Here is a 24,164-nt window from a genome sequence, read left to right as displayed (position 1 = left end):
CATTCTAATTTGTTCCATAGAAATGAATGTTCTTACGTTGCAGAAAATTTTACATTCTAACTTTAATACACATTAAACTTAAGGGAAGAAAGAGTTAGCTCAGTTGATGAGTCTCTGGGAGTTGGGCAGCATATAAATTCAATAAATTATTTTTATTGTTATACCTGGCCAAGCTCGGCTTGTACCTGTTACTGACATTTGGAATCTCCTTCTATTCCTATTGCAGTTGGTACGCAGACCACCATTTTTTTCACCATGCAAAGTACCCTGAACTATTTTTGGAAAACAGAAGATGTTCTGGGTCAAGGTGCCACCGCCAGCGTATACAAAGCTCGCAACAAGGTGATCTGGCAAGTGTTAACTGGGAGGTCCTGGGGATTGATCGCTGTACTCATTTTGTTGGTTGCTTTATTTTCACAAAATATTACATGGAATTGCTATGTGCACGAAGGCCAGATATTGAAATGAAGAACAAATTAAAATTTATTTATCTGTTCTATTTATTTATGTGATTTAGAGGCCACCCAGCTCAAATGGCTCTGGGCGGCTCACACTTTAAAAGCAAGAAACTATAAAAATAAAGAAGCAAGTATGAATTGTCCACTGCATGTGTAGAGATGCCAGTCTCTTCCTTCATACTCTGTGGTGTCTTGCAAAATATGAAACAGCTCTTGAACCTTTGTTTATGCCTGTTTCCTCCATTCCCATACCAGAAATCGGGAGAACTGGTTGCTGTCAAGGTCTTCAATAATGCCAGTTATTTGAGACCTCAGGAGGTGCAGATAAGAGAGTTTGAGGTGCTGAGGAAGTTAAACCACCAGAACATCGTCAAACACTTTGCTGTAGAAGAGATTGTAAGTTTGTATTTTTCTTTAAAATGAGGGTGGAGTGATTGATTTCACAGTAATGGTATAATAGCAGTGAAGTGTAATGGAGCTAAATCGTACTAAAATTTACATGTGAATTTAGGAGCAAAAATCACATGATTTAAACATATACTATTACTGATTATGGAAAGCTAGTCTGTCAGTGAAAAAAGATTCAGTTGTATATTTTCCCACCTGTCTTTTGGGAAAAAGTGGTCCAGCCCCAGAAGAGCTCTATTATCATCACTGGTACCATTGATTATCTAAACATCTCCCACTGCCTTTTGCACCACACCCACAATGAGGAGGTTGGGCTGAGAAATAATGAGTAACTCAAAGTTGCTCAGGGTGCTCCATGGTTTCCTATAAGAAAACCCCCTGGCTGTGGATTCATAGCCAGCAAGAGAGGAGAAAATGCAAATAAGAATAAAGTGAACAGTTGAACTCATAGTAATGGACTTTAAAGTTTAGCTCTCAAATTCAGATACAGGAGACCAGTAAACAGAAGGTCCTAGTAATGGAGTACTGCTCAGATGGGAGCTTGCTGAGCCTGTTAGAAGAACCAGAAAATGCCTTTGGGTTATCAGAAGCAGAATTCCTCATAGTGTTATGCTGTGTGGGTAAGTACCAAAGATGTGCATGGTGATGGGACAAGGAATTTTGGTGTCCCTGGCACAGTCCAAAGGTGCTGACTGACCTGATCCTTTGCAAAATGCCCACTGTGCAGATTTTGAGTTATCCTGCTGCTTTTCTCCCCACCATGGGCTCATCTGCATAGTGAACAACTTCCAAACATCATGTCTCTTATGAGGTAGCTGTTCTAGGGCGTTAGGTTTCTTTCTTTCTTCTTTTCCTCTTTCTCTGTACTTCATATTTTGGGGAACCTCCCTTCCATGCATGAGTAATGCCCTTTAAACTTCTGCCCAAATATTTGAAACTGAGGACAATATAAACTGCATTATTGGAAGACCAATGGATTCCTTTGAATTGAGGTTCCCTCAGGTCTTGCTTAGTTGAAAAATTCATGATATTCTGTAGAGAGGTGAGCTCCAGTTTTGAGAAAACAGTGTATCTGGAACCACACATATACTGTATCTGTGTATATATTTTGTTTACATATTTTGATGTAAACAATTCAAGTTCAGTGTGACTTTGTTAGTTTAGATTTTTTTTTTAAGAGGAGGAGGAAAGGAGGAAGAAGAAGAACGTAGCTAGCCAAGGATTGTCTGACCTGGATCAAAATGTTATGGGGAGGAAATGTGATATTCACAGACATTGCACTCCACATATTGGCAACAGGAGGAAAGATTCCATTAGTGCTATATTTTGTCTGCTCCTCATTTCTCCAAGATTGTCTTTTTGAGCAACAGTTTGAATCCAGGTTATTTTCATGTTATTTTCCTGTAGTGAAAAAGCTAGTCAGGTGATCTTGTTGCTTCATCTACAAAATTCTAATACCTTTCACTCCTTTTAAACAAAAGCATACTTTACACCTTTTCCTTTCTAGTAGCTGGCATGAATCATCTGCATGAAAATGGGGTGGTCCACAGAGATATCAAGCCAGGAAACATCATGAGACAAACAGGAGAAGATGGGCAGAGTATATACAAATTGACTGATTTTGGGGCTGCCCGAGAACTGGATGATGATGAAAAGTTTGAATCAGTTTATGGGACAGAAGAATATCTTGTGAGTAAAGTAGAATGCAGGACTTTTATAAAAATAATATTTATTAGTTAAAAAGGATTATTCTGGGGAAAAAGATACAACTGCAAATGGAACCCAGAGCTGCCTTATCAGTTTTTTGATTTTCTGGTTATTGTACAGAAATGCAATCACCAAAGAAAATAGCTTAATTGATCTCCAGAGTGAGCCTAATGGGTACCCCCCCAAAAATAGAAATTGAATGGAAGTAATCACCTGTTCTATTAGAACTGTTCTCCCAGTCATCTGGTTGACTAGTGGGAGGCAGAAGTAATTCTTCCCAAGCACATAGTTAATCTATAAAATGCACTGCTGTGAGATTGCAAATGGATTTGATAATGAGAGTTTGATAAATTCATTGTGAATAATACAGACATTATGTTTTATTATGCGTATGTTTTATTATGCTTACTACTACTACTCCCAGGTTGAGAAGCAGTATGCTTAATGAGAGATCTGATTGGAGTTTGAATTTGCAACTTTGTAATCTAATGGGTCAGGGTAAAGCATGAAGACTGAAGATTTATTATTTTAACAAAAAGTAATTTAGTTTACTAATAGTGTTTATCCAGAAAAGATATTATGAAATAAAAAAGGCACAGCATTCAACTTTCCAGCAACTGTGCCTACAGTTGTTTGAAAGCCCTCAACCTTTCTTTGGTTTTCAAAAGTTTTCCTATTATTTTCAAGGAATATAACCCCTTCAATTCCGGGGGGCGGCGGGACTGTTGGATAAATACAGTTCAAACAGTTTAAAACCAGCTTTGTAATTTATTTATTTATTTAAATTTATTTTATTTTTATCCTGCCTTTATTATTTTTATAAATAACTGAATGCAATCAAAAAGGTAGTCCTTGACTTACGACCACAATAGGGACCAGAAAATTCATTGTTAAGTGATGGAGTCATTAAGTGAGGCATCACGTGACTGAACTCGATTTAACGACCCTTTTTGCTGCAGTCGTTAAGTGAATCACATGGTTCCCCATTGACTTTGCTTGTTGGAAGCCAGCTGGGAAGGTCACAAATGGTGACCCTGGGATGCTGCAACCATTGTAAATACATGCCGGTTGCCAAGCACCCAAATTTGACTGCAGGAATGCTGTGATGGTTGTAAGTGTGAGGACCACTTGTAAGTAACTTTTTTCAGCTCCATTGTAATTTCAAATGGTCACTAAACAAATGGTTGTAAGTCAAGGACTACTTGTAATATCAGATGGAATACTAGATTAGCAATTTCTTTCTAAAATTCCCTCCAGCTCACATCTTGGCTATTTTAGGCTGTTCTACAACGGTAGCATTTGTACCTTGTTGGGGAATCAAGCTGATTTTTGCAATGCCTTTCTCCCCCTGCTCTTTCTGTAAGCAATTTTATGATGTGTGTCCACAAAGCTCATGGACTCTTCAGTGATGGCTATATCCATCTGATTATACCTGAGTCTATATTAAATATTATGGACAGTACTGCTACATGAGACTCATCTACATTTGTCTTCTCATCCATAAACCGGTCAGACTTCTTTATGTTTTTTGTTCGGACTGTTTTCAGGAAATGGTTTAAAAGTATTAACAGGCTACTTTAGCTCATGGTGCTTTATTTTTCAGCTAGAGTTGTGAGTCAAGTGTCTGTCAGATTTAATAAATCATGTTATTGATTAAATGGACACAAACGAACATAGAGATACATGTCCAAAGTAAGATGTTGTTCTCCGGATGTTGCTGCATTACATTTTCCATGTGTTCAGATTATGCTCATATCATGACAACAGCAGTTCCTTTTAGAAGTTGCTGAATCACAGCTTCTCGCTCATGTCATGCCTGCTGAGGATTATTGGGGTTGGGGCTCATTAAAATCTAGCTTCCCATCCTGATCCTACAGGAAGCATCCCTCCTGTATGCAAGACTGTGGAGAATGCCTCTTAAAACTATATTTTCCATCTGTATAATTTTCTAAAGTTTTTTACAAATTACTGGAGAATCTCCTCTGTAGCTGATTAAGCAGTTAATGTAATTGATCAAATGAATGTTATAGACTTAATTTTAGCATGTTTTATTCCATAATTTTGTAATTTTAAACCAGGTAATTAATCCCAGTGCTTTGGCTAAAAAGCAAAATATTTTTATTTCTTTACTTGCAGCACCCAGATATGTATAAGCAAGCAGTGCTGAAGAAGCCCCATCTAAAGTCTTATGGAGTGACTGCAGATTTGTGGAGTATTGGGGTAACATTTTACCATGCAGCCACAGGCCATCTCCCATTTATCCCTTTTGGGGGACCTCGCGAGAACAAGGAAATCATGTATGTATAGTGAGTTGCATTTTTTAGAAATGGCTTTGTCTCGGGAGTAAAGCACTATTGTGTGTAGAGGGTTATGTTATTCCCCGTGGAAGGAGACCTTTGAGGACATTAATGTGAGCCCTTCCTTCCCTTTTTCTCTCCCTGCCTCCGTCTGGGACTTTAAGGTGGCGTGAGTGGCTGGACCACACCTGCACTCCAACTAGAAGGGAGGACATCCTTTGTAGTTAGGGGTGGCTCTCTACACGAGTGGGGAGATCACAGTTGTGTGGGAAAGCAGAAGGTTGTTGGTGAGAACCAGTGGGACAAAGTTGGCTTGGTGCAGCATGGCAAAAGTGGGTACAGAATTCAGAAATACTAACAGATGACAGCAGAGTGGGTACAACCAATTGCCGGCCAGCAATGATAACAAATCTCTCTCCTCCTTGCCAAGGGCAGTGAGATGCTGAAGTGCCTGTAGTGCCATCCAAAGGATGGCAGCAATCGATACCGGGCTGAAGTTACCAGAACATCGGTCGGCAACAAACCCAGCCAAACCTAAGGTGACTAGAGCTTGACTCTAACTCCAGCTGAGGAGTTTTCTCTACAACCCACAGCTTAGAGAGTCACCAAGGGTAGGGTTAACTAAGCCTGTTATTCTGCACAAGAGTAAACAATTGAAGCCTACCTATAAAACAAGAGGGAAAAGAAATTTATGAAAAGTCATAGTAATTCTAAGGAAAAAAATCCCACTCTTGTCTGTGGTCTGTACCCAGGGATGTCTCTAGGGAATGGTGCCTGCAAGGGTGTAGCTGAAGCTCCACAGCACACATAAAAGTAGGCAGAGCTTCAATCTCACCATCATGGCTGCCATCTTGACCTTTTCTCCCCCCATATCTTGCAGACTTCTAGAGTCTCTCCTTTCATCCATGTACATAGTCATTGGGTGGGAAGATCTTTTATCAGATTACAGTTTCCTCATTGCTAATAGAATAAGGGAAGGGGTGATCTTGCCTGTAAGGAGCATTTCTGTGGGTGGGGGGCAGAGGAGAAATAGAACAAAGCTTCTCTCCCATCCAGCAATCCTTACAAAGTTCCTGCTGGGAAATAGTGACCTGCTTAGCTTCATTTCCCAATTCATCTCCCATCTCCCAGCAATGGGCTTCTCTTCTATTTCATGTCTTCTATATCCCTCAATCTTCTGTTCCCTGGGAGAGGAAGAAACAAACATGAACTGGACTGAAATCTGTTGAAGCGCGGGGATCCTAGTATTGTTGTTTGCTGCATCCTAAAGATGGGATGTTTCTTCACTGCCCAGGTACAAAATAACAACGGAGAAACCTTCTGGAGCCATAGCTGGCATCCAAGAGCAAGCGAATGGGGCCATTGTGTGGTCTTATGAACTCCCAATTGCCTGCCGCCTTTCCCTGTGAGTAGTAAGGAAAGGGATGGGCGAATGACTAGAGGTGTTAAAACTACCCCTTCTGGGTGACTGCAGTACATTTTCTCCATAACCTTTGAGTTCTTTAGGCTGAGACTGAAGTATAATTATCACAGAGCAAATCCTTATGAACACAGAAGGGTTTCCTTCTAAATAAAAATGTGTAAGTTTGTACTGCACGTCTTCCCATTTTCAAGGAAGTTTACATATGTAATCTTCACTTATTTTTTTTCCATCCAGTTTGTATTCAGGTGCACACATTCATATGCATGTAATTGGTGCCTGGAGGACTGTGTAACTGGGACATACTGTTAAAAACATAAGGAGGCATGATGGGCTGTGGTAATTTCAGACAGCAATCATGTATCAAAATAACATCTGTGTTTTCTTCTTTGCAGTGGTTTGAAGCGTCAGCTTGTACCAATTCTTGCAAACATCTTAGAAGCAAATCAAGTAGAATGCTGGGGATTTGATCAGTTTTTTGCTGAAACCAGTGACATCCTACACAGAACAATAATCTATGTCTTCTCTTTGCCACAAGCTGCCATGCATTGGATCTACATCCACTCCTATAATAGGTAAGAACTGTTGCTTGGGACAGAAGGGGCAGTAGGCTGTCTTCATCTTACACATAAGCCAGAGCTTGATGTTATCTAGTAACTGAAAAAGCATGTGAATAAAAGCATTAAAAATTGAGAACTATAGAGGTGGGGAAAAATGAATTATTTCCACTTTGCTGCTGCGACTTTGCAAATAATAATTGTCAATTTATAATTCTCTTGTAAGTGATTTTTTTGCTTATGGATTGTATTTATACCCTGTCTTGTAGCCTGCTTACCTTCTTATTAAGCATATTGGAAGTAAAAGAATGCTTATTTAAAAATATCAAAAATCTAGCACATATTAAATAAAAAGCCACCTAGCAATGAATAGAATACCCCCCAAAGCACTGAGCTGCAAATCCTGGAATATTGCTGGCTGCATTTACATACCTTGCTTAAACTTGTTACTGAATTAACCTATTTTAAGCTGTTTGCCCAACATCTTGTATCAAAAATTAACCAAATAGGCTGAGTGCACAGAGTGCATTAAGCCACTTAAAAAACCTAACGAAGTATGGTGAGCAAATGCAACCATTAAGTCTTTACCTGACTGACTAACCATGACCTGATTAATACAGTCCTGGAATAAGTTTCTGGAGGGTGCAAACAAAACCTACTTGGAGAACTTCCTTAAGAAGAACATTCTGAAGAGGGTGCCACTCCCTGATTTGGGATAAAGGAAGGATACAGTTTCCTTGTATATGAAACCAGTCATTAATACCATTCAACTTTGTCTTCTACAGAGCAACCATATTTTTGGAAGAAGTCTTCAGACAAACAAACATAGCCCCCTATCACCAAGAATATTTCTTTGAGGGCCAACTATTTGAACTGGAGCCTAACCTGCAGGCTCAACATTTCCCCAAGACCACAGAAAATTGCCCTCTGATCATGTTCAGCACAGAAACAGAGGAGCCAACAGAACTGAGATACCAAGATCGTAAGTACAGTTAATCAGTCGCAACAGTGTCTTTAACAAACCACAATGACACCGAAGTTACAACATGGTCATAATGACATAATGCAGATGCTGAGATTACATACTTGCATCATGATGTCTGATGTCATCACACATGCTTTGCCTATCCTTCCCACTCCTCCCTTTATACGTACATTTGATTATTTCTGAGTGCAGTTAGTCAATCTGCTCCTCTGCTGTTCTCTTATCATTTCTAGGTAAGTTTGTATGTTTTCTTCCAAAAAAAGGGAGCTTGGTAGTTTTACAACACAAAGGCAGGAGCTAGGAAGTGCCCTGATTAATCACCCACTAAGTCGAGTTAATAAAAATCATACTCCATTTTTAATGTCCAAATTTATCTTTGAAATAGATTGTTTTGCAAGTTTTGTCTCTGGTCAGAGATAGGATATTAAGTCTTATTCACTATCATTATCATAACCCTCCTTAGGCTTTCATGAGAAAGTGAAAGAGGATAGAAAATGTGCTCGCATTGCAGCTTTTCTGAGAACTACGAAGTTCTTTGGTTGAATTTGAATATGCTATCTCAAATTCTGTTAGGGTCCCAAATCACATAGAAGTTTGTACTTGGGTACAAGCACGTGCAACTACAGCAATCCTTCATGTTGCCCAGATAGACAAGTAGAGGCCAGAAAAAGTAGCAGTTAAGGCTTTGTGGGCAGTTCCATCCTATATCCATTGGCAAGTCCCCACAGATTCAGACAAACGCTTGAAGAGAATTATTAATGTAAGAGAAATGGAGGGTTATAGATACACTACTTGTATGTAGTGTTATCCATAAACTGTATAGTGTGGGCACTAGATGTCGCTGTGGCTCTACACGTACAGAATTTCTTTCATAATGGGCAAATTTTGCATGAATGGTTGCTATGGCAGTCTTCCGTAACTTGCTTCTTTTCAGATGCCTTAGATCAAAACTCCCATTATCCCAAGTCAGCGTGGCCATCTCAGAGAATATGACTGTATTGGTTGAATGTAGATGATGATGATGATGATGAAGAAATTATTAGTAATCTTGGAGTATCATGTATACTTTAATTTCTTTTCTTTTCTCCAGCATCTTTGGAATTCCTCAAATTCCTCCCCATAGTTGATGTCCTAGCAGATTGCAGCACAGCAAAGGTATGTCTTTGTTCCAAGACGAAAAAAAATCACCTGTTTTTCACCTATATTCACCAGTGTAGGAATTCAGCAAAGGATCGTTACCTTGTCGTGGTGCTGGAGCTTGAGCACCTCAATGATGCCATGAGCTAAACCGTGAAGGGCCACCCAAGACGGGAAGGTCATGACAGAGAGGTCAGACTAAATGCGATCCCTGGGGAAGGTGATGGCAACCCACCCCAGTATTCTTGCCGTGAAAACTAAATGGATCAGTACAACCAGAGATATGTCGGTATACCATCGGAAGGTGAGACCCCCAGGTCGGAAGATGGTCAAAATGCTACTGGGGAGGAACAGAGGATGAGCTCAACTAGCCCCAGACGTGATGACGCAGCTAGCTCAAAGCCGAAAGGACGGCTAGCGGCCGACGGTGCTGGTGGTGAACGGCGAATCCGATGTTCTAAGGATCAACACACCATTGGAACCTGGAATGTAAGATCTATGAGCCAGGGCAAATTGGATGTGGTTATTGGTGAGATGTCAAGATTAAAGATAGACATTCTGGGCGTCAGTGAACTGAAATGGACTGGAATGGGCCACTTCACATCAAATGACCACCAGATCTACTACTGTGGACAAGAGGACCACAGAAGAAATGGAGTAGCCTTCATAATTAATAGTAAAGTGGCTAAAGCAGTGCTTGGATACAACCCAAAAAACGACAGAATGATCTCAATTCGAATTCAGGGCAAGCCATCTAACATCACAGTGATCCAAATATACGCCCCAACCACAAATGCTGAAGAAGCTGAAGTAGAGCAGTTCTATGAGGATCTGCAGCACCTACTGGACAATACGCCTAAAAGAGATGTTATTTTCATCACAGGAGACTGGAATGCTAAGGTGGGCAGTCAAATGACACCTGGAATTACAGGTAAGTATGGCCTGGGAGAACAAAATGAAGCAGGACATAGGCTGATAGAATTTTGCCAAGACAATTCACTCTGCATAACAAACACTCTCTTCCAACAACCTAAGAGACAGCTTTATACATGGACTTCACCAGATGGACAACACCGAAATCAGATTGATTACATCCTTTGCAGCCAAAGGTGGCGGACATCTGTACAGTCGGTAAAAACAAGGCCTGGAGCTGACTGTAGTTCAGATCATGAACTACTTCTTGCACAATTTAGGATCAGACTAAAGAGATTAGGGAAGACCCACAGATCAGCTAGATATGAGCTCACTAATATTCCTAAGGAATATGCAGTGGAGGTGAAGAATAGATTTAAGGGACTGGACATAGTAGATAGGGTCCCGGAAGAACTCTGGACAGAAGTTGGCAGCATTGTTCAGGAGGCAGCAACAAAATACATCCCAAAGAAAGAGAAAACCAAGAAGGCAAAATGGCTGTCTGCTGAGACACTAGAAGTAGCCCAAGAAAGAAGGAAAGCAAAAGGCAACAGTGATAGGGGGAGATATGCCCAATTAAATGCAAAATTCCAGAGGTTAGCCAGAAGAGAGAAGGAATTATTTTTAAACAAGCAATGCGCGGAAGTGGAAGAAGACAATAGAATAGGAAGGACAAGAGACCTCTTCCAGAAAATTAGAAACATTGGAGGTAAATTCCAAGCAAAAATGGGTATGATCAAAAACAAAGATGGCAAGGACCTAACAGAAGAAGAAGAGATCAAGAAAAGGTGGCAAGAATATACAGAAGACCTGTATAGGAAGGATAACAATATCGGGGATAGCTTTGACGGTGTGGTCAGTGAGCTAGAGCCAGACATCCTGAAGAGTGAGGTTGAGTGGGCCTTAAGAAGTATTGCTAATAACAAGGCAACAGGAGACGACGGCATCCCAGCTGAACTGTTCAAAATCTTGCAAGATGATGCTGTCAAGGTAATGCATGCTATATGCCAGCAAATTTGGAAAACAGAAGAATGGCCATCAGACTGGAAAAAATCAACTTATATCCCCATACCAAAAAAGGGAAACACTAAAGAATGTTCAAACTATCGAACAGTGGCACTCATTTCACATGCCAGTAAGGTAATGCTCAAGATCCTGCAAGGTAGACTTCAGCAGTTCATGGAGCGAGAATTGCCAGATGTACAAGCTGGGTTTAGAAAAGGCAGAGGAACTAGAGACCAAATTGCCAATATCCGCTGGATAATGGAAAAAGCCAGGGAGTTTCAGAAAAACATCTATTTCTGTTTTATTGACTATTCTAAAGCCTTTGACTGTGTGGACCATAACAAATTGTGGCAAGTTCTTAGTGGTATGGGGATACCAAGTCATCTTGTCTGCCTCCTGAAGAATCTGTATAACGACCAAGTAGCAACAGTAAAAACAGATCACGGAACAACAGACTGGTTTACGATTGGGAAAGGAGTACGGCAGGGCTGTATCCTCTCACCCTACCTATTCAACTTGTATGCAGAACACATCATGCGACAAGCTGGCCTTGAGGAATCCAAGGCTGGAGTTAAAATCTCTGGAAGAAACATTAACAATCTCAGATATGCAGATGATACCACTTTGATGGCTGAAAGCGAAGAGGAACTGAGGAGCCTTATGATGAAGGTGAAAGAAGAAAGTGCAAAAGCTGGTTTGCAGCTAAACCTCAAAAAAACCAAGATTATGGCAACCAGCTTGATTGATAACTGGCAAATAGAGGGAGAAAATGTAGAAGCAGTGAAAGACTTTGTATTCCTAGGTGCGAAGATTACTGCAGATGCTGACTGCAGTCAGGAAATCAGAAGACGCTTAATCCTTGGAAGAAGAGCAATGACAAATCTCGATAAAATAGTTAAGAGCAGAGACATCACACTGACAACAAATGCCCGCATAGTTAAAGCAATGGTGTTCCCCATAGTAACATATGGCTGCGAGAGCTGGACCATAAGGAAGGCTGAGCGAAGGAAGATCGATGCTTTTGAACTGTGGTGTTGGAGGAAAATTCTGAGAGTGCCTTGGACTGCACGAAGATCAAACCAGTCCATCCTCCAGGAAATAAAGCCAGACTGCTCACTTGAGGGAATGATATTAAAGGCCAAACTGAAATACTTTGGCCACATAATGAGAAGACAGGACACCCTGGAGAAGATGCTGATGCTCGGGAGAGTGGAGGGCAAAAGGAAGAGGGGCCGACCAAGGGCAAGGTGGAGGGATGATATTCTAGAGGTGACGGACTCGTCCCTGAGGGAGCTGGGGGTGTTGACGACTGACAGGAAGCTCTGGCGTGGGCTGGTCCATGAAGTCACGAAGAGTCGGAAGCGACTAAACGAATAAACAACAACAGGAATTGAAGGTTTTGACTGATGGGCCCAAGTCCAGAAGCTTAAAATTCAGCAATAGCTGGAAAACGAAACAGATTTCTTGAACTGTTCTTCCTCTGCTGTTACTTTTTTTGATAGAATTTGTACTCAAGATGTTCTGTTTGGGAGCCTTTGGTCAGAAAGGGAAAGGTGAAAAATATCAATATGAACCCTAAGAGGCTCATGTGACAAGAAAGGGGGCAAACAGTGGGGAAACAATGTCCAAACTGATTCCACACCCAACTGTATCTGTCTTGCCCCCAGGGTTGACTGCATACTAAAACTATAAGCAATATAAACCCTGCTGAGTGAATCAAAGTTAACTAGTTTCCAAAACAGTAGTAGACAAAAAGCTGGGTATGTATGTTACACTGTGGTCTGTTTCCCACATGCATTTTTCATTCTGAAGGTTTTGCTATTAAAGTGGAACAAAGTATTGTGAAGCAGTGCTTGGGTTAAGAATATGTCCCTATTAAAATATATGATCATAAGTGAAAATTAACACAGGAGGGGATGAGTGTTTGAAAACTTCTTCACATATGTTAAGTGATAGCTGTAAGGAATATATTACCCTCTTCTTAATGGTTGGCATTTAGACAAAAGTGAATTATTTCCATGTTGATGTAATAAATTTGTACCAGGCAGGTTAGGTTTTGACATGTCTTGTGATGGTTGGCATGACTGTATTAGTTTAAAAAAGGGAATTACTTCTTTCTGCTTCTTCAAAGAAACCACATGTTTATACTTGAATAACAATGTGTCACATAATAAATCAAATTGGGCACAACATTATTATTTACTAATGAGTGAAGGGTGAGACCCAGTCTTCCTCTTTCCTGTATGATCCATGAATGTGGAGGACAAGAAGCTGGTTTCAGAGAGGCAAAGAGTGAAGACTGAAAAAACTTTTCTGTTCCTCCTGCTTCATCTTTGCTTTGCTCCACCCACTATCACTCATCTTAAACCAGCCCAACTCCTCTCTGCTGTGGATCTTTCTGAACAGGCTACAGGAGGGAATATCCTGTGCTGACTTGCTTCTTTCTTTCTTCTGCAGCAGTGCCTTTCCATTTCCATAACAATTTCCACTGTCCCATCTTCTGCTGCATTGAACCATATTCTATTGTACATGTTGCTTGTGTATGATTTGGACCATGCCTTTTAAATACTGTATTTAAGACAGATGTCTGGAAAAGCATTTGGTTATAGGTGATAATGGGGATATATGTGGAAAACTTTGTATGAGTTGATTTTTTATTAGATACTATTTGATCTTCAGTACACAAACACATCGAAACTACACTTTTCACAACTTTTGATACAGTTTGTAACTGGGAAAAAAAAAGACAAAATCCTGGTGTATTAGGGAAAAGGACCCATAAAAACACATTATGGGCGAAAAATCATGTCCATTCTTCGTTGAGACCTCCAACTGCATATTGTGCAATCATACATTATTTATTTCATGCTTCAGGATGTCTTAACAGCAACTCACCAGATCTTGAGGTTATGTCATTCATTTCTGCAGTTTCAAGAGCTCAATGTCAGAGGTCTGTATTGGATAAGGTAAGTAAAATGTCTCTTGCTTCTGATTTGTCAACAAGAAATCAGGAATTATCTACAGTTGGTTAAGATGCCTCAGCCTTGAAATAACTTAAATATCTTCTGATCAGCCTTGAAATTTTTCGTATCTTCTCATCTCTCCAAATAGCTTATAGCATGCAGATTTCCATACTAGTGTATTGGTCATGGGTCATATACTGAGGCAGGAAGTACTCTCAACAGTTTATTAATCTGATGGCTTGCTATCAGTGCAGGAGACATCTTCATTGGTAGTCCTCTTTTTTTTCCTCCTTTCTCCTATATCTGATTACCACATGAATGGGATCGGGATTATGTTGCCTTATTCATCCCATGCACAAAAGTGCTCTTTCTGGTTCATAATTGCATGCATTTCTCCATGAATAGTATCCTGGGACCTGAGCAAATACAGTTTCTCTTTCTAGTTGTGAAACTGTTCCAAACCCTCAAATTGCGTTGTAATTAAGCTAGATGAAAAGCTCCTATTGTCTCCAACTGAAGACTGTTTCCAAGCCTAGCTTCTCTGTGGCACACAGACTGACTGGGAACTCTGAAGGGTTCTTGGTTTCCTACCCAAAAATATCAGTTCCATAGTTGGGAAAGTGCTGTTCAATCCAGTGCTGCCTTAAGAGTCATACATGGTCTTGGTTTGGAGCACATTTTAACCATTTAGAGCATGCTGGCTAGGGAATTCTGGGAGTTGAAGTCCATACTTCTTAGAGTTGCTGAGGTTGAGAAACACTGGTTTAGAGTGTTAAACCCATTGCAGTCCTATCTAAATAGATACAGATTTGCTATAAAATCCACAAACTGGTAGTTTCCTATTGGATTGCCTGGGTTTTCCTTTGAAAGAGTTCAGAGATATGATTATTACCTAGGTTTCATTAGTAAACTCCTACTATGCCTAAGCTGTCATAATGGTCACTTCTAAGTTGTTTGAGCCCCGTTCAGATAGTTGGTATTAACCTTTCAAGCCTTAGAAGGCTTGGAGGCAGGTTACCTGTAGAATCACTTCCTCTCAAATATACTTTCCTGGATTCTAAGATCATCTTGAGAACTCCTCTGGATCCTCCTCCCAGAGGAAGTAAGCTCATTGGTTATCAGATAGAAGACCTTTCATCCCAGGAAAGCTCACCATATGACCTTCTTACTGCCAGTTTAAGATTTTTTAATTTTTTTTCCCTGGCCTTTGTATTTTTATTACATTGAGAGCTTTTTAGATCTTTACAACAAACAGTCCTGTGGCATCTGAAAGAGTAACAAACATGTTACGATACAAGTTTCATGGATCACAAATGATCCACAAAAGCATATGCAATAATAAATGTATTAATTTTTGAACAAAAGTCTTTGTTGCATTTGCTGCACACAACTGATATGGCTTCTCCTCTGAAAAGGAGTTAATCTTTAAATGGTTTTATTCATTTATTCCATTGCCCTTTTAGTTTTAATATTTTAATGCTTCATTGTGAATTGCTATCCAAATAAACTTCATTAGTGGGCAATATAAACACTGCAAAGGAATAAACAAATATAGAATGTAAAAGCTCAATAGGCAATAAGTAAACGCATACAGCTGGTATGTAAAATAAGGTAATTGATCCATATGGAAGGACTTCTGGCTAGGATTTTGAAGATTTATATAAAATGAATAACTCTTAAATTACCTTTTTATTCCTTCTCACTAAGTTTATTTTCAATCTAGTTGAGGGAATATTGTAAGTTCACATTGCAGAAAGACAGGTGACATGGAAGTTGGAAAACTGATTATACTTGTGCAGATACTCATATTGACCTGAAACCTATAGATCGTAACAGTGGCTAGAATTGTCATTATTTCCAACATGCCAGGAATTATTTTCTGAATATAAAATGTAGAAATGAGGCTGAGAGATGATCATGTGGCTACTGTGGGAAGCAGTAGCTGAGCTAAAGGAAACTTCATCCAGAAAACAGACCAGAAACAATTCTCTGTGTATTTTGTGGAGAATCTAGTTAACTATTAATAAAGGCATTCTAAGAATGCCTTTGGAACTTAAACACAAAAGTGCTTATGTTAACATTGCAAAAAAGACTTTAGATCAGTGGAAATTTTACTTGTAGTCCTCTTCCATGCAGGATAGAGAGAATTGCTAAATAGAACTGCTTTAATTGCATATTTATCATAGAACAGCAATGCCAGTGCTCAAAATTGGGCTGAAGATGGTGTTGCCTCTTAGCAACCACATAGATACAGTAGACCTTCTCCAGGATGGCATTTCCTCAATCTGGCTTTTTAGGTCTCTCAACGGTACACTGATTGCTGTTGTAATTTAGTTAATCCACCTTGCTGCTGGTCATCCTCTTCTTCTTTTTCCTTCCATTTTCCATTTTCCCAGCATTATGAACTTTTCAAAGGAGCTGGGTTTTTGCAAAATATGTCCTAAGTATGATAGTTTGAGCCTGATCATTTGTGCCTCAGGTGAGAACTTTGGCTTGATTTGTTCTATGTCTCATTTGTTTGTTTTCTTGGCTGTCCATGATACTCTCAAAAAATATCTCCAACGCCAAAGTTCGAAAGCATCAGTACTTTTTTTATCTTGCTTTTTCGAAGTCTGAATTTCACATCCATAAAGCAGGGAAACAGGGAAAACCATTGTTTCTATGATTCTCATCTTTGTAGGTATAGACACATCATGGCTTCTGAATAATGTTTAATGTTAATATGGCTTGAGGGGTTTTTTGATTTATTGTTTTTTGTGTTGTATGCCACCCAGAATCACAGTGAGTTGGGTAACCTTATAAATCTTATAAATACATATCAACGTTCTAATTCTAATAATATTGTCTATCCGTATGGTTTTCTTCATAAAATACAGGAGTGATTTACCATTGACTTCTCTCACATCGTATGAAATTATGCCTTTGCTGTTCTTAGCCTCCAGCATTTTCTTACATTGTTGCTGTGTAATGTAGGTGCCTGCTTTGGCTGGACAGCTAGGTTGACCTTCGCACCTTGAGTATCCCTACTGGTAATATACACTCTTGGGGTACACTCCTGATGTTCTTTGCTTATCTCTTCTATCTTATCAGTAACTGTAGCCTTTAAAGATATATATTATTTATCTTAAGTGTCAGGAGGGTCTGAATCACAGTTGGCAAAGAAAAGTATGAGGGTGGTGTTCCACATGTCTTCCTTGTGGTGACACACATAGCCATCTAGTAGGCAACAGGAGGAATTCTTTTCCTTTTAGTTAGTTGGCTTCTCTGTTGTTGAGATAAATTTTTTTTTTACTTGGTAAAATCTAGTCTTATTAATTTTATAGGAGGAACACAGGCTTGTACAAGTGATCTGAGGCTGCCAAACATAAGAGATTGTTCTGTTTCTCTTGTATAGTGGGAGCCTGAAAGTGGAATGCCTGCAGATTCTAGAGAAGAAAGAAACCATGGTCGCCACACTTCATTGCTTGCAGCAAGAAGAGGTGACGGTCCTGGGGCTGTAAGTGTTGCTCTTCAGTGAATGTGTGATGCTTCTACTAGCTTGGAATTCTAGGGTGTATTATGCAGTAAGAATGGGTCCTGCAGAAAGACTCCTTCATTGAGGAAAACACTCAGAATTATATATGGGGCTGTTTCAGCTATTAGACTAAGAATGTACTTTTTAGGATTTGATGAGCTTCCCTTTTTCATCAGTGTAGAGTGCATTCTGCTTGTACTTCTTATTTCTCTCTTGTGTATATGTGCTATATTTTCTGAGAAGGTGCAAAGAGATTTCTTCCTTCTCACATTGCAGTCTGATTTGAATTTTTAAAGATACATATATTTGTGGAAACGGGAACTGTTGGCTATCTGTATTCTGGCAAACTGTTCCTTGATCATTTTAAAGGAAAAAAAGGTTCTCTTTCATTTGTTTTGACTCAGTAAAGAGTGCAATGTTTTGTGTGCCACTTTGCACAGGAAAAACTTTGGAGCAATGCTCATCTGAGAATTGCTTCAGAATTTTGCTTCCATGTGGTCTAAGGATTTTGACTGGTGACAAATCAAAAGCAGAGTATTCTCAAAGACAGCAGACTCAGTGAAATCCTCTACACACACTGTGGTCCCCAGGCAGGTACTTTTTCTATAGCTATACTTGTCTATCAAAACCATGCACATATTGCCTTTGTGTTTAGCTTGGAACTTATCTTCCTGAGCAGAATATTTTCCTCACTTTAGTTCAGGCTGGAAGAAGAGAAAAGCTCCCAAATTCAAAGCAATCACTTTGAGTGTTGCTTGAATGGAAAGTAGCTGGAAGGGTGTGTGACAGGAGGTTGCAATGCTCCAACAAAAACAAAATCCCTCATCTCATGACATTTAGCTTTCCATCTTCTTCTCTAGTCTGCATCCTAGAAAATTTCTCTAGCTCCTCCATTTTGCAAAGTTTGTTTTCCGCTAATGCATTTTTTGTCAGTAGACATCCTCCTTTAAAAGCTGCTTCTTAGTCACTGGAACAGAAATGCTCAGTCAGTAGCAATTCTCTAAATTTTGATTGTATCCCCAGAGTTTCTTCACATTTTCCCTCCAGATTTTCATTTTTAATTTGCTTGAGAGGGATAATGGAAATAGAAATTATGGGTGCAATCTTCTTATCTGCATTTAATTTAATTTTCAAAATGTTTAAAGTCAAATTCAATCAACATTTTTTTTATCCTGGTCCTGCCTGTTTTTGGAATGCAGACCCCAGGCACATCAGTTAAAGAAAGCTGCAGCCCTTTGCTCAAAAAATGCATTCTTTTCCATCTGATGTGCTAGGATTCCAGCTGTCATCATGCTAATGACCGTTCTGGCTAGGAATAATGGAAGTTATAGTCTCAAAATATTGGATGACATTATACTTGAATTACATACTTGAGGCTTTTCTGGCTGGCTCTCATCTCAAAGGGATTAGGAGCACTACCTCAATAGTTTCAGTTTGTATTCTTCAAGTAGGGAAACTTATTGTGATCTTTAGCATTCTGCTGAGCTTAGCCAAGAAAGACTACTGACTTGTGATCCACATTCAGTGTGAGATTGTCCTGGAATTAAAAAAGTATTTGTGCTTTTCTGAAATGTATCCAGCTGGCCCACTGGTGTCATACATTACTAACTAGCAAGATGGAAGAGCCTTGAAATCAGATTTTCCATAACCAGAAGCTATTAATGTTTACTAAGTGCATCAGGAGTTGCTGATCTTTATTGCTATCTTGTGCCAAGACTCTTAAGGACAAAGAGAAGCCCTGAATATAGTTGAGATGAGAAGGAGAAAAAGGCAACCAGCCTTTCTTGGGAGCATTGGCAGGAACAGAGCGGTTGGATTCAGAAGAAACTAAGGTAGTGGCTGTCACTGGTTCAATTTCTTAGGTTCCATATGAAAAAATTCAGCAAGATAGAGGAACCACAAAGATGAAGTCAGAGAATAGCGCTGCCTTTTTTTTTTTGCTTTGGGCAAACAGGGAAAAGAAGACTTAGTCCTTATTTTTTTTAAAGGCAACTCTGAGAAGATGCCATCATATATCAGGAAATATACTTGGTGACCTCATATACTAGGAAATGGCTAAACAAATTGGCATTTCTGGGTTCCCTCACGGCTTTGCTGCATTTTTCTGGCTCCCAAATTCAGCCGTCTCACCTCATTTGTCCCAGTTTTCCTTCTGTTTGCTCTCCACCTAAAATTCTTACATCTTGCCTTTCCTTTTCCCTCACTTGTATGTATATCCAAATTTCTTTCCCTGTTGCTTGCAAACAGCAATTAGATGCTCCTGGAAAGGTGGAAGCTCAGCTCCACAGATGGCAGCCAATGCCCACTGCAGTCAAGAGAGTTAGGCAGGCATGCATTGGCTAGCCAGTGTTTCTCAACCTTGGCAACTTTAAGATGTGTGGACTTCGACTCCCAGAATTTGCCAGCCAGCATGGATGGCTGGGGAATTCTGGGAGTCGAAGTTCACACATCTTAAAGTTGTCAGGGTTGAGAAACACTGGGCTAGTGAAATTCACCTCTTTCCCCCTGCATTCTGAAAACTCTTAACAACAGTTCTGCTGGCGGTCTAGGGAAGGTTCTTGTATACACTGAATACTTTTCCTTGTTTTGGTTACTTTGCAAATCTACTGATTGACTGATTAAAACCGGCTGCCCTTGTTCTTGCTGTTCTTTTCCCCTAATAGGTATGAGACTGCTGTTGAAGATGGCGAGCTTCCAGAGATGAAAACTCTGTCTGAAGTGAAAGCAAGGCTTCAAGCTGTAAGGTGCTCCCATTAACCACCTCCTAACAGCACCTGAGAGTGCCCTGTAGTCCCTTCGGTTTCAAAAGAACAGGTCTGAGAGTTTGGGAAAGGTGGAGGGGGGTGCAGAACGACTGTTTATCCCAGGCATGTTAGAAAATAGCATCAGTGGTCCCCTAGGCGATGGTCATAGCATGACTGCAGGAATTGTATTGGTGATAAAATCATAGTACATGAGTTTCTGTGCCTGCACGATTTTCGTCAGACCCTCTTATCAAGCCTTGTGCTGGGGGATTGAAGGTAATTGAACATTGTAGAATTTCCAGGTGTCTACTCAACTTATCTCTTGAAATAAGAAGCCATTTTAATAGTGTTGAAAAATTATTGTGGGTAATTTCCAGTTTAGTTTGCACTTAGCACATTCCCAGTCACTCCCTGTATCCCAGTCAGAGCAAACACAGAGACTGCTCAGTTCAGCCAGCAAAAGATATAGCTTGATGTTTATTTATTAAGCATAAGCAAGCATCAATAACTGTTAATTGGTAAAACAGGAGACTCTTGCACTTTTTTTGCCCACCACTAGTGTTAAAACCTCATGTCTGAAAAGTTTTTGCCTGCTGCAGAGATAACTGATTAGTGCACGGAATTCAGTGGTGGGCAAACACTTTTTGGTGGGCAAAAAAGGAACAAGAGCCGAACAGGTGCAAAGGCAGGCAAACGCAGAGAGAAACAGACACGAACAACAGGCAAGAGATAAAAAGGCAGAAGAGTTAATAACAACAAACTATATTATATATATCTCTTTATCAAAAGGCACACAACTTTCCAGACCCACTGTGGGTGGTTAGCATGGATGCTCCCAAAGGGGAGCATTCCAACCTTAAGTATTTTATGTATTTAACAGTAGCAAAATAGAGAGGGAAAGAAGGATGGCAGCTGATCCCTCCTTGATTCTGCACCATGAAAGGAAACTATTTGGTGGATGGGGATGATGTATCCAACAAATAATTCCTAGCCTTTTGGAATATACAGGTGAGGCCCGACAGAGGTTGCTGAATTAAAACTCTGAGCAATTTCAACTAGTATTGCTAATGGGGAGGAATGCTGAGACTTCTAGCACGGTAACATCTGAAGAGCAACAGGTTTCTCACCCTTGATGTGATAGATTTTAGCATTCCTAGTTCTTCATACTTTGCAATGGTTCTAACATGCAGAACTGAGTCAGAGAGGATAATGGCTTGCATTGGCCCATCTCATGAGCTTGGAGTTGAGGAGTGATTTGGACTAGGTACTTCTTCTGGGCAATAGAGCTTATAGTGAGAAGGTAGGCTTTAACGTGATCGATGCAGCATGAAAACTGTTGCGACATTCCAAGAAAATAAACCTTACACTCTGACTCTTCCCCATGCCATTATTTATTTCTTACTTATCATTATTTCAATCAATTTATAGGGCTGCCCATCTCTCAACAGCAACTCTGGGTGGCTAATGTAAAATTGGAACTCAATAAAAACCACATTACAACAACAACAATATACAAATAATGGCAGCTGAAGATCACTAACAGTTACTACAATAACATCCTTCTTTTGGACCTAGTGAGGCGGGCGGCAACAATTGGAAGAACTAGATAATGCTTATTTGAGGGGGACCCACAACTAGGGCTTTTCCAGTGTGATCTAGGCGTCTCCCATTTGACTGGATGGGAAAGAATGGTGATGCATTGGTTCCTATGCTAGCTAATGGAGTAATAATAGAATCAGCTTCTAGGCATTATGAGCATTTCAAAAGTATAAGGTGACCATTCCTCTTGCTCCAAATATGGTGGGTGGGCAGCTCAATTACCAAAAGACTTCTTCTGCACATCAAATTATGCAGATTTGCAATGCACTCTTCTTTTGGTTCGGAGAGATTGTCCCAGTTCAGATAACGTCACCTCATCTTAAAAGCCAAAATGTGAAGAACAAAAAAAGGGCTTGTATGTGTTTTTCTTCTTGATATTCTGCACTGAGCCCCTTAGAATAAAGTGGTTCTCAACGTTGGTCATATGCCCCCACTAGGGGGCCACCCAAGTTTAACTGCCAAGTGTGAGATCAATTTGTCATAATCCTCACATCTCATTTTCTGTTAATTTCAGCAGCATAAATATTGAGGATTACTACAGTTTACAATAAATACCTTAATGAAAAGGGCAGTCACTATTGGGGGGGGGGGTCCACAGAGGTAAATGAGGCTCAGAAGGGAGTCATGAGCAAAAAAAGGTTGAGAACCCCTGCCTTACATTTTTGATTAACTATGGTTTCCAGTACATCTGCATCAGGATACTATGGTTATCAGGGTCAGAACAAGCCAGGATTTTAAGTCAACATCCAGTTCTTCCCAATGTTTAAATTATAGCTTGGTGACTTGAATGTAACATAATTTTAATTGAAGATTCCTGACTTCCCACATTGTGTGGAGGGAATTACAGGGTAATAAATGTAGGCAGAAGGATTGTTCTTAGTAAACCAAGATATGGTCATTCAAACCAGGTTAGACAGTTGTCTTTGGGAGTTTAAACTATGGAATTTTTTGACTGATCTTTATGTTACCCTATTTTATTTGGGGGGGGGGAAATAGGTAAACTTTGGACAAAAAAGCCCCTTCTCTTAGGCAAGCAGATGTATTTATGTATTTATTTAATTTTTATCCCGCCTTTATTATTTTTATAAATAACTCAAGGCAGAGAACATACCTAATACTCCTTCCTCCTCCTCCTTTCCCCACAACCACCACCCTGTGAGGTGAGAGAGAGAGCGACTGGCCCAAGATCACCCAGCCACTTTCAGGCCTAAGGTGGGACTAGAACTCTCAGTCTCCTGGTTTCTAGCCCAGCATTTTAACCACTAGACCAAACTGGCTGTACAATAGTTCCTGCTATTTTTGCATATATTTCAAGTTCAATATCTGGATGACATGCCCATCTTAATCTTCATATTCTTTAATTTTAACCATCTTGGTGATCATGTTACATGAAGAATAGGATTTGTCAAGATAGTGTTTTTATATTTCAAAGGATACCAAATTACTTTCAGTTGAGAGTAATTATGTATTTGTGCTCATGTCTGAAATGTGAATATTGGATTAGGTTTCTGCAGAATAATGCACACACCTATTTTCTAGTGTGCTCTCCCCTCTTTTCCCTCCCCCCACCCCCCATCTCCTTTAATTTCACATTCCTGGTGCAGGTTAGTGAAGAGATTTCTAGATGTGCCTGTAGCATCCCTGAACACCAAGCCACGGTACAGTGCATTTTATCTGAAGTGGGAAAGAAACAGACTCAAATGAAAGACGACAGAAGGTTAGTTGAATGGAATGTTCATTGTTCAAAGGCTGTGAGACAACTATTACTCAGTTTCATTCAAGGAAATGACCATGCTGACATGCCAAAATTGCATTTTAAGAAGGAGGTTGTCAAACCTGTTGTTAAAGCATCACATACTTCCTTTCTTTTTGGTGTTGTGTGATCTGTGGATCCAGCCACTGTAGTTTATATTTCACAGTTTATAAGTTAATACTATATATAATACAAGCTACTGTGGTTTGTACCAACCACCCCCCTGATTCTAACAAACCATGGCTTAGCACGATGTGTGAACCCTCATTTTTTAACTCTCTCAGTCCTAAAAATCCAGAAGATTTTGATGATACTAAAATATTTTCTATAAATACAAGACATGGATGGCAGTCATAGAGGGAATATGTAAGACAGAGCTATCAGGAGTTAATACTCACAGTTTCATTGTATTACTTCCAATATCAGAGATGCCATTCCTTGCTATAATAGTTGTTGGAGAACACAGACAGAAAGATGCTTGACTGTGGGCTTCCCAGAAACACCTGCTTGGCCAATATTGAAACACAGGGCTGCAGTAGAAAAGACTTTGGTCTAACCCAGCATGGCTCATCTTATATTGTAATAAACAGGTCTCTGTTAAATAAGCATTTGCAAATTGGTTGTCTGTTTGCTTGGAAGTAGTTAAAGCAATATGCTTTCTTTATTAAAAATACTTATGTTCAATAAGCATATAACAGACCACCT

At 39.8% G+C, this 24,164-nt stretch overlaps 1 protein-coding gene across 1 annotated transcript in view; it reads left to right on the top strand.

Moving 5' to 3' along the window:
- The first annotated feature begins 229 nt into the window (after window positions 1-229).
- Window positions 230-24,164, top strand: part of IKBKE (inhibitor of nuclear factor kappa B kinase subunit epsilon) — a 37,809-nt gene continuing 13,874 nt past the window's right edge. The window contains exons 1-13 of the mRNA XM_063297493.1: window positions 230-342; window positions 714-854; window positions 1,351-1,486; window positions 2,374-2,555; window positions 4,710-4,870; window positions 6,165-6,275; window positions 6,686-6,865; window positions 7,633-7,829; window positions 8,923-8,987; window positions 13,761-13,852; window positions 17,244-17,345; window positions 20,027-20,102; window positions 23,311-23,423. Coding sequence (XP_063153563.1) covers window positions 256-342; window positions 714-854; window positions 1,351-1,486; window positions 2,374-2,555; window positions 4,710-4,870; window positions 6,165-6,275; window positions 6,686-6,865; window positions 7,633-7,829; window positions 8,923-8,987; window positions 13,761-13,852; window positions 17,244-17,345; window positions 20,027-20,102; window positions 23,311-23,423 — 1,643 coding nt within the window. The 5' untranslated portion in view covers window positions 230-255. The remainder of the gene's footprint in view (window positions 343-713; window positions 855-1,350; window positions 1,487-2,373; window positions 2,556-4,709; window positions 4,871-6,164; window positions 6,276-6,685; window positions 6,866-7,632; window positions 7,830-8,922; window positions 8,988-13,760; window positions 13,853-17,243; window positions 17,346-20,026; window positions 20,103-23,310; window positions 23,424-24,164) is intronic.

The sequence above is a fragment of the Candoia aspera genome, chromosome 3 (assembly GCF_035149785.1).
Source record: "Candoia aspera isolate rCanAsp1 chromosome 3, rCanAsp1.hap2, whole genome shotgun sequence".
Taxonomy (NCBI): domain Eukaryota; kingdom Metazoa; phylum Chordata; class Lepidosauria; order Squamata; family Boidae; genus Candoia; species Candoia aspera.
Note: the sequence above shows the minus strand (reverse complement) of the source record. Positions and strands in the feature narration are given on the sequence as shown.